The sequence below is a fragment of the Sinohyriopsis cumingii genome, chromosome 6 (assembly GCF_028554795.1).
Source record: "Sinohyriopsis cumingii isolate HCF-2022 chromosome 6, ASM2855479v2, whole genome shotgun sequence".
Classification (NCBI taxonomy): Eukaryota; Metazoa; Mollusca; class Bivalvia; order Unionida; family Unionidae; genus Sinohyriopsis; species Sinohyriopsis cumingii.
The window spans coordinates 137,551,648-137,571,144 of NC_142966.1; the positions used below are offsets into that span (position 1 = coordinate 137,551,648).

At 32.9% G+C, this 19,497-nt stretch overlaps 1 protein-coding gene across 1 annotated transcript in view; it reads right to left on the reverse strand.

The window, feature by feature from the left end:
• The window catches only part of LOC149798079 (TBC1 domain family member 19-like), a 123,769-nt gene that overhangs the window by 70,078 nt on the left and 34,194 nt on the right, over nucleotides 1-19,497 (reverse strand). Inside the window, exons 6-8 of the mRNA XM_089963160.1 lie at nucleotides 17,334-17,430; nucleotides 10,676-10,736; nucleotides 6,477-6,588 (exon numbers count right to left, since the gene is read on the reverse strand). Of these exons, the coding sequence (XP_089819286.1) occupies nucleotides 6,477-6,588; nucleotides 10,676-10,736; nucleotides 17,334-17,430 (270 nt within the window). The remainder of the gene's footprint in view (nucleotides 1-6,476; nucleotides 6,589-10,675; nucleotides 10,737-17,333; nucleotides 17,431-19,497) is intronic.

Genomic DNA, 19,497 nt, shown 5'->3' on the forward strand with positions numbered 1-19,497 from the left:
TGTAATCAAGCTTGAGAACTCACGACATGGCTCATGTAATTCAGATTTGCAGAACTAAGAAAGTACATTTTGAGGAAATTCTGGATGTAAAACTGTAAGTATTTTTTTTTGCCATTCTTATTACCAGCTAAAGGAAACAGTTTATGCCTTTATAGCTTGCATGTTATTTGTAGGTACCAAGCAATTTTTTTAAATCTGGTGTCTATCGCAAAATCTGAAACAATGTATCAAAAAGTTAATGTGGAATGTAGCGAAACAGTTGGTATGTTGTAGTCCATGAAACATCTGCTTTAGTTCATTCAGAAACAAATTTAATCAACCAAAACATATTGTGCCTACTATGTGAATGTACATGATTTGTTTACAAAGTAGTTCCTAATACACTAATGGGCACACATGTCCTGTGCGTGGGTGCAATATGAAGGTGTGCAATATCATAAAATATTGAACGATTCTGATAATGTGAAGTTAACGGAGAAAAAAATGAGCATATAATAATTATAGGTTACTGCATTTGTATGGGAAAATATGAACAAGTTTTTTGAATGGAATACTGCACGACCTTGAGAGTGCAGTATATCCATCCAACAAAATGAGTTCATATTTTCCCATACAAATGCAGTAACCTTTTTATTATATGCTCATTTTTTTAATTCTACATAAGGCTTAATTATATAAACAAAATACACTACAATAAACAACGTAAATGAATGTATGCCGCATTCAAAACTAAATACACAAGCGCATATTCATCATTACACAACAACAACATTATTACAGCACACATAACTCCACCCAGATAAATTTGAACTTAGTCACGTGCTCGACTTTTGAAAGAAAATGGCATGTCTAGTTAAAATTGAAATTTGGAGTCATATTGCGAATGAATGTGCATTGCAACAATTTTTCCATTTAATCTGGAATGAATAGATTTTGGTATTTTTGTCAATTCTATGAAATTTCGTGATTATCGACTGGATTTGTATGTGACAACTCCACATGAAATACATCAGATTGAAGAAGCTAGGGAGAAGCGTGTTTACATCTGCAAATGTGTTTCTGTTTCTGTCACTGAATGTCTGAAATCATTATGTGGGAAAAATATGAAGTCTTTGAACCGCAATTATCAAAAAGACGCTATGGAATTTAATGCTTTTTCATTTTGTGTGCAGTAAGGATGATGTAATTGCACTTGTCATCGAAATTACAGTACAATTTCAAAATGTGTAATCAAGATTGAGAATCTTTGACATGGCTCATGTAATTTGGATTTGCAGAACTAAGAAAGTACATTTTGAGGAAATCCAGGATGTAAAACTGTAAGTATATTTTTTGCCATTCTTATCACCAGCTAAAGAAGACAGTATATGACTTGTCACTTGTATGTTATTTGTAAGGACATTTTCTTGCATCTGTTGTATACTGTAGCTAGCCTAAATCCGAAACAGTGTATCAACACAGAATGTGCCAAAGCAGCTGGTATGTGGCAGTCCATGAAACATCTGTTTTAGTTCATTAAGAAACAAATTTAAACAACCACAACATAAAGCGCCTCTTATGCGAGTGTACATGATTTGTTTACATATCAAAAGTGCTGGAGTCTGTGTCCAGTGTTTGTTTACAATAGAAAGTAGTACCTTTATGCATGTGAATGCTATATGTGTATTGGCGCATGGGTTCAGTATCGGGTAATACTGCACAATTCTGACAATGTAAAATTAATGGGGGAAAAAATGAACATGTAACAGTGATTTATGTCTCCATTAACTTTACATTGTCAGAATCGTGCAATATTTTACAATATTGCACACGTTCATATTGCACTCATGAGCATGACATGTGTGCCCAGTAGTAACATAAGGTATAAGGAGCTACTTTGTAAACAAATCATGTACACTCATGTAGTGGATGCTTTATGTTTTGGTTCATTAAATTTGTTTCTGAATGAACTAAAGCAGCTGTTTCGTAGACTGCTATATACCAGCTTCTTTGCAATATTCCGTGTTAATTTTTTTGACACAATGTTTCAGATATAGGCTAACGATAGATGCCAGACAGGTAATAAAATTGCTGTGGTCCTAACAAATAGCATGTAAGTGACAAGGCATGAAAGTGTCTTCTTTAGCTGGTAATAAGAACGGCCAAAAATATACTTAGTTTACATCCTGAATATCTTCAAAATGTACTTAGTTCTACAAAACCGAATTACATGAGCTATGTGTCATGGGTTCCAAAGCCTGATTAGGGCCTACACATTTTAAAATTGCACAGTAATTTCAACTACATTCCAAGTGCAATAACATCCTCCTTACTGAACTCAAAATGAAATGAACATTATATTCTACAGCATCTTCTTGATAACTACAATTGAAAGAGTTCATATTTTTCCCACATTACGATTCCAAATATACAATGACAGAACAGAAACACACATGCAGATAAGTCAACATGCTACTACCTTGCTGCACAAATCATAAGTTACTTCATGTAGAATTTACACAGATAAATCTAGTCCATAATTGCGAAATTTAGCAGAATCGACAAAAATTCCAAATCTATTCATTCCAGACCAAAATGGAAAAGTTGTTGCAATGTGCATTCATTCACAGTATGTCTCTAAATTTCAATTTTAAGCAGACCAAAATGACAAAATGACAATTTGTTTCAAAAGTGATGTTGACCATGTGACTAAGTTCAAATTTAGCTGGGCGGAGTTGTGTGTGCATTAATATTGTTGAATGAATCTGTACCTGTGCATTTTGTTTAAAAAAACAGCATAAATTCAGTTACTTTGTTTCTTGTAGTGTATTTTTGTTTATATAAAAAAGCCTTAGGTAGAATAAGAAAATGAACATATACTAAAAAGTTTACTGCACTTGTATGGAAAAATATGAACTCGTTTTGTTGGATGAATATACTGCACTCCCAAGGTCTTGCAATATATCTATTTGATAAAATCCATTCGTATTTTCCCATGCAAATGCAGTAACCTATAGTTGGTGCATATAATGTCACATATCCAGGAACAAATCACCATGTCTCCCTCACATGATTGTGTCTATTATGCAATCATGCCTCATGCAATTGTGTCTCACTCACATGATTTTGTCTACCATGCTATCATGCCTCAGGCAATTGTGTCTCACTCATATGATTGTGTCTACCATACAATCATGCCTCAGGCAATTGTGTCTCATATGATTGTGTTTCCCTGCCTTGCATAATTTGTTATAATAAACAATCTATTTCCTTGTTTTGCAGAGACATGAACATTTGTTCACCTGCAACAAGTCCTATTCACCTTTATTGGAACCTGACTTGTCTTGGGTGGATAAATCTTCACATCTCCATCTAACAACTGCAATAAATGGTCCTATTCACTGCAACATTAATCATTTAAGAGCTGCTTTCCTGTTTCTTTTCTAAGTAAACTAAGCAATGAAATATTATCAAGGTTTCAAATTATCTCCACTCCACAAAATAATGCCCATCTGCAATGCTGTCTTTACAAATCTGTCAGTAATTTCCATGCAAAAGTAATGCAACCAAGTAATTTGTTTTTATGTGCATGAAGCTGACAACATAAATGAACAACTCATCATAACTAAAATGTTCTAAATACCATGTCATAAATAGGATTACATTTCTGGCCACCATCTAATGGTCACATTTGTGTAATACTAAATATTGGTCAGACATGTGTAACACTAAATATTGGTCACACACATGTAACACAACATATTGGTTGCACTTTTGTAACACTAAATATTGGGCACACTTGTGTAACATGAAATATTAGTTGCACTTGCATAACACTAAATACTAAATACTGGGCAACCTTGTGTAACACTAAATATTGGTCACACACGTGTAACACAAAATATTGGTTGCACTTTTGTAACACTAAATATTGGGACATTTGTGTAACACAAAATACTAGTTGCACTTGCATAACACTAAATACTAAATATTGGGCACACTTGTGTGACACTAAATATTGGGCACATTTGTGTAACATCATGTAAAAACTACTGAAGTTACCAGTAAGCTAAGATGTCATACAGTAAGACATGGCACAAAATATTAAAAAGTGTACCATCTAAAAATTACATAGTAAATGAAAGAATTCTCTGTTTTCTCTGAAGAAGACAAGTCTGAAATTCTTTTCACCACACAAATGTATGGATTTTGCATTGTTCCATGACTGTGCTGGGTTATGAAGCATGGTGATATATTACAAAGTAGAAAAATAAAATTCATGACATGGCAACATATAAAATTCATGACATGGCATTATGCAAACGTGCAACATATAAAATTCATGACATGGCATTATGCAAAAGTGCAACATATAAAATTCATGACATGGCATTATGCAAAAGTGCAACATATAAAATTCATGGCATGGTATTATGCTAGGATTTTGCCCTCTTAGGTTCATACGACACTAAATATCATCTAAGACTGACATGTTCCAGTCTTTACAGTTTACATTCAGCTTTATTAAACTGTCTTTTGAAATCCACAAATTTTATTAATCTATTCTATTTTTTTTAAAGTTATGAATCCAATAAAATACATCATATACTAACTTATAAGTTGTGTCCAACTGAAACCATCATGGACCCTGATCTGCCATCGCAAATTGAGCTGATAGATTGGGGGTCTTTGCTGTTTGTTCTACAGAATACTCCTAACAAACTGCATAGACCCAGATCTGCAAGTGCATCATTAATCAAGACTTGTGAAACTCAATTCTCTCATTTTGAACTGCCAATATTCAACAAATGATCTGAACCTTATTTTCATTTCACCTATCTACCAGCGGCACCAATGAATCTAATTTTTTTAGTGATTTCCCAAAATATGAAACAGCATGGCTGCAGCAAGTGTTCCCGTATTATGTGAAAATAATTCTTTGCAGTGACAAAAAAAACTTGTCCAACTATTTTGACAAATTCTTCTTTGTTTTAACACGTCTTTTGTTCCAAAATATTTAAAGGCAAGCAGAAGGCCTTAATTAAAAGCTTTTACACTTCGTTTTTCCAGATTGTTTGATTCTTTCATAAAGTTGGCTTGGGATTAGTTGCTGACTGTATCATGAGAAGAACGAACAGAGGAGGCAAATGAAAGGAAGGCGGAAAAGTACCAGGAACTGGTATAGAGCTGTACAGTGAAAGAGTGGAAGGCCTGACTCTTCTGGTGAAAGTAGGATGCAGGGGTTTCCTGGAGAGTCGACCTAAAGGATGCTCAGTGCACTAGGAATAAGAGGAAGAGCATGGATACATCAGTACAGACACTAAGCAAGGTTGCAAAAAAGTGTCTCCAGTTGTATCTAGCTGATACATTTAGAAAAGAACTGGCAACCAACAGAGACAGGCAGTGTCTGATCAACACTGTTGACCCACCATCTGTATTGAGATAAGGGGTAAAACACTTGGGGAAGAACTAGGAAATCAACTGATGACATCTGTGTAATTGCAATCCGACTGACTAGATCAACACTGAAAATGGATCTACATTTAGACGAAGATAAGTAAAATAAATTTTCCATATTTGACAACTATTGATACATTTTCATACAGAGGCATAGTAAAATCAATATAATAAATAATCTAGAAATTTAATCAACAATAAAACACACAAACAGAATAAAGAATGGAAGGTTGGGCTTGGGTATTTGCACCTTCATGCCTGCAACATGTAATCATCCCTTCCTGAAAGCAATTAGCAGACAAAAATTGTTTCAAATATCATCAATAAGACACTTGAGAGATTTTTTTCTTCATCTGGTATACAACTAAATATCAGCAAAATGCATAGAAAGTGTAAATATAACTACTGACAGCAATATGCATACAAGTACAAAGGCAAAATATCACTACTGACAGCAATATGCATACAAGTACAAAGGCAAAATGTCCCTAATGACAGCAATTGCATGCAAGGACAAAAGATAATTATCCTTATTCACAGCTATATACATAAAAAGGCAATGGAAAAAACATCCCTATTGACAGCAAAAAGGATGAATATCACTACTGACAGAAAAATGCATACAGGGAAAAAGGATAACTATCACTACTGACATAAATATGCATACAAGGACAATGGATACATTATACTACTGACAGAAATATGCATACAGGGAAACAGGATAATTATTGCTACTGACAGAAATATGCATACAGGGACAATGGATACATATTACTACTGACAGGAATATGCATACAGCGACAATGGATATATATTACTAATGACAGAAATATGCATACAGGGTCAATGGATACATATTACTACTGACAGGAATATGCATACAGCGACAATGGATATATATTACTAATGACAGAAATATGCATACAGGGTCAATGGATACATATTACTACTGACAGAAATATGCATACAGCGACAATGGATTCATATTATTGTTGACAACTAGATTTGGGGAAGCATGACATGAAGTATATCTTGTTCACCTTTTCTTCCAAGTTTCATCCTATCATTGTCAAACAGTTCTGTTGGGATGTCTGAGTGATCATCTATTCCTGTCTGACACTGATTGATGGACATCTCACTAAACAACAACCTCTGTGGAAAGAGAAATTTATATCATATTTTTTATTCCAAACTGATCTGCGATCACTTAATGTGCCAGCAGACAAGATGATTGTTCTACTGAATACTTTTAACTGCCTAAACCCAGATCTGCTGGTGCATAATGCGATAGCAGATCTGTGCCTGTGCAATCTGTAGTTGGAACTGACTTTTACACAAGTATATATGATAATCTGTACTTTACTGAAATCCCAAAGATTTAACAGTTTTGGTGAAAGTTAACTATCTATCTATCTATCTATCTATCTATCTATCTATCTATCTATCTATCTATCTATCTATCTATCTATCTATCTATCTATCTATCTATCTATCTATCTATCTATCTATCTATCTATCTATCTATCTATCTATCTATCTATCTATCTATATATATATATATATATATATATATATATATATATATATAAGACAAACTAACCTTTTGGATCTATTAAAGGTATAATCAATCCAACTGTTATTTCATGCATTAATTAAAAATGGAATCAAGTGGAATAACTGACTGTTAAATGTTTTCTGTTATGTGCATTTTTAGTTCACTGACAACTGTATTTAGATCTGTGTTAAATTCAGTGTAATAGGCACAAATGAGAGATACTATATATACTTGCTTATAAGTCCAGTCCAACTGCTAACAACACAGACCCTGATCTGCAATCATACAATGTGCCAGCAGATCAGGGTCTATGTTTTTTATTTTACTGATTTCTCCTAACAAACTGCATAGACCCAGATCTAAGACTATGCAGTTTGCAGTTGGACTTGACTTATAAACGAGTACATACATTACGTTGTAACTAAATAATGCAACTAACGACTTGGGAAATATTTTAAGGGTCTTTAAAGAAAAATCCCAGTCGCTAATTGTAATTTTCCTGTAAGCTCTATATTTAAGTTGCATGCAAATAGTTCTCTGTAAAAAGCAGTGAAATAAGAGTAAGTCAAACTAGTATACAATAACTGGAAAAGAGATGATCTGAGAAAGTATTAAGTTGATAAACCAAATGTAAACCTAGGTACATGTGTTTTGTACAGAACTCTTTTCCATCATATAAAGTCAATATTTCTCTTTTGCTAAAATAACAATTGTGATAATAACAGTTATTAAAATATACAAATTTCAAAATTATTTTCTTTGTGCTGATTTTGTACTTCAAGAAACATGCATATAAAATACAATTATGATAATAATTATTATAACAATTAAAAATCTACAACTGGAATGTTTTCCCAAACCCTGGTATAGATAGATAATGACTAGGTGATACAAATAAAATAACTGTTATTTCATTGGCAATCCAGAGAAACGTCAGAGCAAAATATTGTAATCAACTGTCATTTGCGGTTGAGTACTGAGTTATCTCCCTTTGCTTACATACACACAATGTACTGTTTTCTGCTATGAAGCAGAAATGTAAAAGTAGCATAATATCCAACTGATGAAGTTTACACTCAAACTGGTATGAAACATTCAATGAAAATTATATTTATTGAAGAAATCGGCAGTGAAGGCAAATTTGGTTCATTTTGCCAATGGTATTCACAGTCAATTCTCATTACAATCACCAACTTGGTTTCAAGCCATTTCATCATTATATCCTGTTTTTTATATCAATTCAGCATTTTTGGGCATGAGTTATCTTTCTTGCTAGGGTGTACACAACATTGGTCAGTCTTATTACTCTGTATTGCATGTATTATTTGAGAAAGATTTTATTACTAAAATAGAACTTAACACATAAAAGTCCACAACTGAGATCACCACAACATTCTATGATTTTTTTCCCTTCCATTCTGACAGACTGAAATGAATTTTTTCTTTTATATTTAATTTACACAGCAGTATGCCACAAGAAATGTATTTTTGCCTTTAATGTAATTTGTATAAATATGTAAGTTTTTATTTTTTACAAATGATTTCACATATTTTTTATTATTATTATTATTATTATTATTATTATTATTATTATTATTATTATTATTATTTGTATTTGTACAAAGTGTGGCATTACATACCTTTCTCACAAGCATTGTGTATTGGAAATAAAAGTTCTCAAAGACTCAATGATAACATAAAAGGTAATATATATATATATATGGTTCAGATATCAATAAAATGGCACTGATCATTTTCTAATCTCTGTCTCTGTCTGTTTGTCTCTCTCTCTCTCTCTTTCTTTCTTTCTCTCTTTCTCTCAGCAACATTAAGTATCTTTTCTTTGTTGAACTTAATTCAAATACAAGATTACAGCTAATGCAAACTGAAAAATAGAAAAATAAGGATTATGGCAGTGGTATAATACTGACAGGAAAGCACTATGATGATGATATAATACTGACAGGAAAGCACTGTGACAATGGTATAATACTGACAGGAAAGCACTATGATGATGATATAATACTGACAGGAAACATTATGGCAATGATATAATACTGACAGGAAAGCACTGTGACAATGGTATAATACTGAAAGGAAAGCACTGTGACAATGGTATAATACTGACAGGAAAGCACTATGATGACAATATAATACTCACAGGAAACATTATGGCAATGATATAATACTGACAGGAAAGCACTGTGGCAATGGTATAATACTGACAGGAAAGCACTGTGACAGTGGTATAATATTAACAGGAAAGCACTATGATGACGATATAATACTCACAGGAAACATTATGGCAATGATATAATACTGACAGGAAAGCACTGTGACAATGGTATAATACTGACAGGAAAGCACTGTGATAATGGTATAATACTGACAGGAAAGCACTGTGACAATGGTATAATACTGACAGGAAAGCACTGTGACGATGGCATAATACTGACAGGAAACATTATGGCAAGGATATAATACTGGCAGGAAACATTATAATGTAGCAATGATCTAATACTTACACAAAATCATAATGTAAATATGGTATTTAGAAGAATTTTGATACAAAGTAAATTAATCTTGTATTGTTTTCAGGCTTTTGAAATGAGCTGATGAATTAGAAAATGAATAAGAACAAAGATGGAATGTGAAAATTACATGGAAATACTGAAAGGGGGAATTTGCAAACAGGAGCAATGATACTGTTTTATGTGATCTGTGAAATAAAATGGAACTCTCCTTGTCATCCAGACTTCCTGCTGTACTCAAAATCTGACTCAACTTATGATCCTGATATCTGACTGGTCAATCCTTGGAGATCAGCCAATCAGATGACAGAATTTTGCTTTAAGTCTAAGTCTGAGAATGTTTTGATATCCTCCAGGCAAGAATCCTTTCCAAAACTCTAATTCCCATACCAGTCCATCAGCTCTCAAATTAGCTTAACAGTATTCCTCTGTTCATTACACAAATTGCTGAGTAAGTTGCAAGTGTTATTCTGTTTACCACAATATTCATTTTTTCCCATTCCATTCATTACCAATAAATTTTTCTCTTGTACGAAATAATGTAGTGCGCCTAACTGTCTATAGCTAAATAAGTCCATGACAGGTACTTTATGATGTTATGATGTAGAAATGACATAATAACATGCATATGGAAATGCATAAACAACAAAAGAAGTGTGATTTTCTTTAAAATATGCCCAACCATTCTGTATTTTTCTATAAATACAATTAAAAATATACCCAACGATTCTATACTTTTCTATGAATACAATTAAAAATATGCCCCCATTCAGGATTTTTCCAATAATATATTTCAAACTTGTGACCACCCATTCAGTATTATTCTATGAATACAATTAAAAAAATGCCCACCCATCAGTATTTGTCCATGCATACAATTAAAACTCTGACCACCCATTCTGTATTTTTCTATGAAAACAATTAACATTATGCCCACCCATTCTGTATTTTTCCATGAATACAATTAAAACTATGCCCACCCATTCAGTATTTTTCCATGAATACAATTAAAACTATGCCCACCCATTCAGTATTTTTCCATGAATACAATTAAAATTATGCCCACCCATTCTGTATTTTTCCATGAATACAATTAGATAATTGTACTGATTGCCCCTATCCCATAAGAGGCTAATTATGTATTATTTCTTACCAGCTTGTTGACATCTTTCACTTTCAAGGGAACTTGAATGATGCCCCACATGTTGTAGAACCTGAATTGCAACCAAACAAAAATTTTTTTAAAAAATGCACATATCCAAAGTTAGATAAATATCTGATCAAAAAACCTGAAACTGGCAAATTTTCAGGAATTATCTTATTAAGATATTCTATGTTGTACATTTAGGCATGAGTTATTTTGGTTTGAAGAATAAGGTGTCTACTGGCCTATTGACCATAAGACACAAGAGGCCCAAGCTGGCCAGATATTGCTCACTTGTGTGGTTAACAGCTTGTGAATGAAAATTCACACATATATTGAAACTGTAAAGAAACATTTGGATGACACATTTGCTACACTGTCTATTCATATTGGTATCAGCTGTCTTATTTCCAAAACCATGTACTATATACATGTATAAGATCACTTTATCTGCATGAAATGGACAAGTCTCCTAGATGTCGCCCCAACCTGGGGACTAGGCCATAATTCATAACTTAGAGAATATTTAAAGCCTACCCCCCCCCCCCCCCCCCCCGGGTTTAAAACTTACTCAGCATTGCAAGCCAGGTCAATATGTGCAGTACACATGGATTCCAAGGTCTACCTTACTCCTTGGATCCTACCCCTGGAGTCATAACTTGAAAACCAATGAGATCCCTACCCAAGGGTGCTGTGGTGGCTCAGTGGTTAAGGTGTTGGACTCATGACCAGAAGGTTTTGAGTTCAATTCCCACCATCTGATTAGTCCAGAGCATCACTAATATGTATGGCTCTCACTCTTAATCAAACTCATCTGAGATCTTGATGAAACAAGCTACAAGTCTGATTTAAAGCTTTTCAGAAATATGGTCACTACAGCATTCACAAACATAGCCATAGCAATACAATCTCCTCGTTAATATGTGTCAATGTTGCTCAGAATGGAACTTATCTAAGGTCTTGATGATATAAGCTTACATACCAGAAATAAGCTTACATACCAGATATAAGCTTACATACCAGATATAAACTTATATACTAGATATGAGCTTACAAACCAGATATAAGCTTACATACCAGATATAAGCTTACATACAAGATATAAGCTTATATACTAGATATAAGTTTACATACTAGATATAAGCTTACATATCATATAAAAACTGGTAAGAAATGAAGCCTCTTGACTGTTATGACATAATTAAGTTTTGATAGACGAGTCATGATGGACATGGAGAGATATAATAAATTCACTTGGTGTATGGCCCCTATATTGTTTATTCAATTTCTTACTCCTAAAAAACTGCATAGACCCAGATCTGCCATTGCTGCAAAGCAGATCTGGGTCTATACAGTTTGCAGTTGGACTCTGCATATAAGTGAGTGTGTATGGTATGTTCCAAGAACATCATAACATTCAAGGAGATTTAGCAGCTGCTTCCCTGTCACAAAACATTTTGTGTACAAGACACATGTGCCTAAAAGGGATAATTATTTGTTAGACTAATGAAAAGAAGTAGGTGAGTTTGTTAGGGCATATGCAAATATTGTCTCCTTACAGTTAAAAGTATGCATTACACAGAACAGCTCATCACAAAATTTGGAACATTAATGGACACAAGGTACACATGGAATAACTGTATAATAATGTTAAATGAATCAGAGTTGCTGACTGGGATTATAGTACACTAAAATGAATCAGAGTTGCTGACTGGGATTATAGTACACTAAAATGAATCAGAGTTGCTGACTGGGATTATAGTACACTAAAATTAATCAAAGTTGCTGACTGGGATTCCAAACAAGAATACTCAATCTGACCTTTTCATTGTGACCTATTTTGGATACTCCATATTCGGAATTATTAGTTGTGGAGCAACAATGGATAAATAGGGACACTGTGGTTCATTGCATAAATATTGTCTGTAGCCAGGAATAGTGAGGTCCAATGCATAAATAGTGTCCGTAGTCAGGGATATTGCAGTCCATTAAATAAAAATCATCTATACCAAAGGAAACTGTGGTCCAATGCATATTGTCTACATCCTGGGATACTGCAGTCCATTCTGTAAATATTGTTGACAGCCAAGGATACTGAGGTCCACTGCATAAATATTGTCTATAGACAAGGATGCTGAGGCCCATTGCATAAATACTGTCTATAGACAAGGATGCTGAGGCCCATTGCATAAATATTGTCTATAGACAAGGATGCTGAGGCCCATTGCATAAATATTGTCTATAGTCAAGGATGCTGAGGTCCACTGCATAAATATTGTCTAGAGTCAAGGATACTGTAGTCCAGTGAACTTTTTTTTTTTAAAGTATCCATGATATCAGTTAATGAATTTGACTAATTATCATGATGCCATTTAATTTATTCATCATTTATGAACTAGTGCGCAGCATAGACAGATTTATCATTAATTTAGATTTTATGTCTAGGCATTGTTAAGTTTCATACCACATATGCCGAGAACACATAATGCAATAGATTTCTCATGAAAGAAATTGAAGATCTGTTCTGTCCTATTTTTTTTCTTCAAAGTCTCACAAAATGATATAAAATCTGTCTGAATTTATATCTGCAAATACTACATCTAAATAGGATTTATTTTTTGCAATCAGAGTCCAGGACCATTAAATTAGAAAAATCTCTTCACCACTAAAACAGCTTGCTTATATAGTATCTGAGAACCTGCTCTGTTGTTTTTTTTCCCAGATCTTGATGCAGGTTTCTATATATATGTATAGTGAAGCCAAAAAGTTTGGAGCAGGCCAGAAATGAATGTATCTTGGGTGTGCTGCCAATATTTGACCACTAATAAGTACAAAAATCATGGTGGCACATTGCACATAATGATTTTAGACATAAAATATGTGATACAGCTTTAGAAATTCTGCTTTGAAGCAGAAATAAAACCAAATATGCTTTAGACCAATTGATAAATTATGTTTTCCCCTGGAGATGGATTTATATTTATATTGCTGTGTAGCAAACATATTTGTGTATATATGGAAACCATATGCAGGGAATGTAGAACAGGATCTGTCAGTGCATAATAAGCTGGCCTGGAATTAATAACATGATCTGTCAGTCCATAATAAGCTGGCCTGGAAATAACAAGATCTGTCAGTGCATAATAAGCTGGCCTGGAAATAATAACAAGATCTGTCAGTGCATAATAAGCTGTCCTGGAAATAATAACAAGCTATATCAGTACATAATAAGCTGTCATGGAAATAATAAGATCTGTCAGTGCATAATAAGCTGTCATGGAAATAATAACAAGATCTGTCGGTGCATAATAAGCTGGCCTGGAATTAATAACAAGATCTGTCAGTGCATAATAAGCTGGCCTGGAAATAATAACATGATCTGTCAGTGCATAATAAGCTGGCCTGGAAATAACAAGATCTGTCAGTGCATAATAAGCTATCATGGAAATAATAACAAGATCTGTCAGTGCATAATAAGCTGGCCTGGAAATAACAAGCTCTATCAGTGCATAATAAGCTGGCCTGGAGCTTGAGATTTTGTTTTGACCAATCACAAATGTTACTCTGAAGGGATGTTTCTGATTGGCTGGTATTGGAAACTCTATCTCATACGCTAGCACCTGGTTTTATAATCTACAGGCTAGGTCCAATATTGTTCATTCTACTTACAACATCAAACAAACAGCACTGACCCATGATCTACTGATGCATTATGCACTGGCAGAACATGGTCTATGCTGCTTGCAGATGGATCACATTTTAATATAAAGATATATTATAGAGTAATGCATTAAACCTGATAAAGGGATATTACAGATTAAGGCATTAAACCTGATAAAGGGATACTATAGTGTAAGGCATTAAACCTGATAAAAAGATATATAGAGTAAGGCATCACACCTGATAAAAAGATGTTATAGAGTAAGACATTAAACCTAATAAATGGAAAGAAGGCATTTATATGCAGAAAATTTAATTATAATCACTGATGAGCTGCATTTTCAAAGCATTGCATTGTTTGTTAAATAAAATCAGAAATAGCTGCAGAAAAAGTAAAAGCCTGGTTTCATCTGTAAGTGACCAATAAATGGGTAGCATTACATATACCTGCATATAAGCTGGGTCCAACTGCAAACAATGAACACTGCATAATGCACCAACAGATTAGGGTATATATCATTTAATTTACTGATTATTTCTAACAAACTGCACAGACCCAGATCTGCTGTCATAAATGTGCTGGCAGACCTGGATCTATGTCATTTGCAGTAAGAAATGACTTACAAATGAGCATGAATGGTACGCTGCTCAAACAAACAAAAAATTTGCACATGTCCTAATAAGTACATATCCTTCCTTTTATCCAAACTCATGTAAAATGCCATTGTGTAAGCTGTATGACTCAAAGGAGGAAAACAACTTAAGCCTGAGTAAAACATAAATATTTTCACAGAATTTACTGCCATAAATTGATGGTAAAAATAGATCATACACATGCTTTATTCAGAATAATCATAATGGTAGAAAGAGAATACACTTCCAAAGATGACAGCTTTAAACATAGTGAAAGGGAGCTAACTCTTATAATATATAAATGCACATGAATGTGACATTATTTAGGATATTGATATTATGATAAGATTAACATCACAAAATTAATTTACCCGAAAAATAATTTCTAAAACATACAGTGCAGATAATACACAAAGTACATAATAGGTTTTGTTGTTAATTAAATTTAAAGCTTAAAATATTTGTTTTCTTTCTTTATTTTCCTGAATAAATTGTGCAAGAATACAATATACCTGACCTAGTGTGATGGAAATTTAGCTGAAAATAAACACTGTCAGCATTCACAATTGCATGAATGCCAATCAAGAATGGAAATTAATAAATTTGTCATCAATCACTGTGTCTACAGTTCTGTAACTTTTTCATTAAAATACATTATGTAAAAAAATAAATCTGTATTTAAAAAATTATAAGCTTGATTCTTTTTTTAATTTTAATTTTACAAGAGTTTAAAGGTCAAATATTGATAAATTCTTATTCTTGAACAAGACAATGTATATTAAGAATCCATTTTTCTGGTTCAATTTACTCCCATCGAATTCCCAGTCTTAGATTTCCCAAAAATTACTGACTGCATTGTCTCCCTTTGTTGAGTATATTTATAGATGGTATAAATTTAAAGTTTCACTGTCAAAAATTTCATAAGATACCCGTTCATTTCATATTCTGATGCAAATCCCTAATGCTGTAATCTCTATTTAGTCAAGATGTACATTACCAGATGCTTTACCTTCTCACACATATCAGGGGTAGGTAATGTCCACTTTAAGTTTATTTAAAGTAGTGCTTCTAAACACAACTGTTCATGAACTATGTATCAGATTTTTAAAATAATAACGAAATTGTGATTTTTCAGATATGGAGGATTAAAATAAATAAATGTAACAAAACTCTCCATATTGCATCTTTGACTGGCAATTTGTTTTTCTTGAGAATCAATACAACACATCTTTCCTGCCTTATCCATGAAGAGATGAGTTTGTTTTAATTTTAGACCTTATGAGAAAAAAAGCAATACATTATTACAATTCATGGAAGACTGCCTGAATCCTTTACATTTCTTTGATATCAAGATTGAAATGGTTAAACACTATCATTCGAAACATATAGGAGACTCTATAAAATTTATTTTTAAAAAAATATAAGTACGTATGATATTCATTTGGCATCAAGGTATCTTTTTAATTTATCTACCAAAAGCAATAATGAAGAAAAAGAAATAATATAAATTAAGGTAAATTTAAATAATTATTAGTTTTACATGCTAAAATAAAGTGTGTGTGTGGTTGTGTGTACAGGGTTCAAAATTAATGGTAGTCTATTTGCCTGAGGCTGGTAAATTCCCAGCTGGACTTAGTAGTTTTCATAATTTCAACAGTTTGATGGCTTTTAAAGTTTCAGTTGTCACCAGTCAGCTAGTCAGGAAAGACTATTGAAAATTCAGCATGACCAGTTAATTTTTCAGTCTAATAGTCCTTCTAGCTACAAAGAAATGTCTTTGGATTTAATGGCATGTCCACGCAATAATGTCTTTGGATTTAATGGCATGTCCATGCAATAAAGTCTTTGGGTTTAATGGCATGTCCACACAATAATGTCTTTGGGTTTAATGGCATGTCCACGCAATAATGTCTTTGGGTTTAATGGCATGTCCATGCAATAAAGTCGTTGGGTTTAATAGCATGTCCACACAATAATGTATACATAGTACTTTTGTTAAAGTTCCAAAAACTGTTAATACACTGTGCATATATAATGAAAATTGCACACAAAAATACTCAGGAAGATAAAACCTTTTTAGTCAGATGCAGTCACGTAAAAGAAGTACAAGAAATTACCTACAAAACTAATTTTAGATAGTGTATCCACAAATTCAAAGCCACAAGATTTAAATCACCAATTTTCACAAGACTAAAACAACATTAAATTTTGCAAGGACACTGTCTACTGTATTCACAGTAATGACTATTTTGAACTATAGCATTTAATCAATCCACCTTTAAGCTTTACGTCTTGAAATGAGCTTGAATTCATTTTTAAAAAATTTAAACTAAAGCACTATTATAACAGAATGAACCTAGCTTACTAGTCTTACCCTGGAGTCTCTCCATTATTGTAGTTAGGGTTCTGCAGACTCATTATCACCTCCAGAAAGTCCTTGGGAGCATACACAGGGCGGATCTGGCTCAGATCTAAAAAGGGATGAAAGAAAACAAAATACACAGAATTTAGTAAGATATTAATCAATTGTTTACTCTACATTCTATAAGTGTAATATTAAACTTTTCAAGTAGATCATTATTTATAACAGATGAATTCAAGCCTAAAGCAATTCAACATAATGCTGCTGACATTGTTCCCAATTAATCAACTGCTATAATGTATCATCCAATTAATCACTCCTATACTGTTTCATCCAATTAATCCAATGCTGTATCATCCAATTAATTACTACCATACTGTACCATTCAATTACTGACTGCTATATTGAATCATCCGATTTAAGGCTGCTATACTGCATCATCCAATTACCCACTGATATAGTGTATCATCCAACATTATACTGTATCATCCAATTAATCAACTGCTAGACTGTATCATCCAATTAATACAATGGTTAACTCTATCATACAATTAATCACTACTATAAAGTCTCATTCAATTAATCGAATGTTACAATGTATCATCCAATTAATCACTCCTATACTGTATCATGCAATTAAACACTGCTATACAGTATCATCCAACTAAATGATGCTATACTCCATCATCCAATTGATCACTGCTATACTATATTACCCAATTAATCTAATGTTATAATGCATCACCCAATTAATCACTGTCATAATGTATCATCAAATTAATCACTGACATAATGTATCATCCAATTAACCACTGCTGCACTGTATCATCTAATTAATCACCACTATACTGTATCATCCAAATTTATGACTGCTATAATGTATTATCCAATTAATCCACTACTATAATGCATCATCCAATTAATCACTGCTATACTGTATCATCCAATCATATTTTTAGCTATACTGTATGATCCATAATCACTGTTATACTGTATGATCCATTTAATCACTGCTATACTGTATCATCCAATTAATCTAATGTTATAATGTATCATCCAATTAACCACTGCTGTACTGTATCATCTAATTAATCACCACTATACTGTATCATCCAAATTTATGACTGCTATAATGTATTATCCAATTAATCCACTACTATAATGCATCATCCAATTAATCACTGCTATACTGTATCATCCAATCATATTTTTAGCTATACTGTATGATCCATAATCACTGTTATACTGTATGATCCATTTAATCACTGCTATACTGTATCATCCAATTAATCTAATGTTATAATGTATCATCCAATTAACCGCTGCTGTACTGTATCATCTAATTAATCACCACTATACTGTATCATCCAAATGTATGACTGCTATAATGTATTATCCAATTAATTCACTACTATAATGCATCATCCAATTAATCACTGCTATACTGTATCATCCAAATATATTTTCTGCTATAATGTATCATCCATAATCACTGTTATACTGTAACATCCATTTAATCACAGCTATACTGTATCATCCATTTAATCACTGCTATGTTATCCAATTAATCTTTGCTATGCTGTATCATCCAATTAATTACAGATATAATGTATCACCCAATTATTCTTTGCTATACTGTATCATCCATTTAGTCACACTGCTATACTGTATCTTCCATTTAATCACTGTTATACTGTATCATCCAATTAATCACTACTATACTGTATCATCCATTTAATCACTGCTATATTACATCATCCAGCTAATCACTACTATACTGTATATCTCTACCATACTGATCATCCAATTAATCATTACCATACTGTATCATCCAAATTTATGACTGCTAAACTCCATCATCCAATTCATTACTGCTAAACTGTATCATCCAATTTCTCACTGCTATAATGTATCTTCCAAGCTTATTAGATTAATAAAGAAAAAAGGATCAGCTATTTTGTAAGTCATGAAAGAAACTGTCTCAAATTTTAAAGTACAAGAGTGAATGAACAAGTCCACTGTAACTTTGCATTAATTGAGAACCTAAAAGCTAAACTGACTCATTGACATGTCAGCAAATCTCCTGACATGGGGATTTTTTGTATCAACAACATATTTCCTTGAAATGGGGATTTTTTGGTTTGAATAACTTAGTACCCTGACATGATGATTTTTC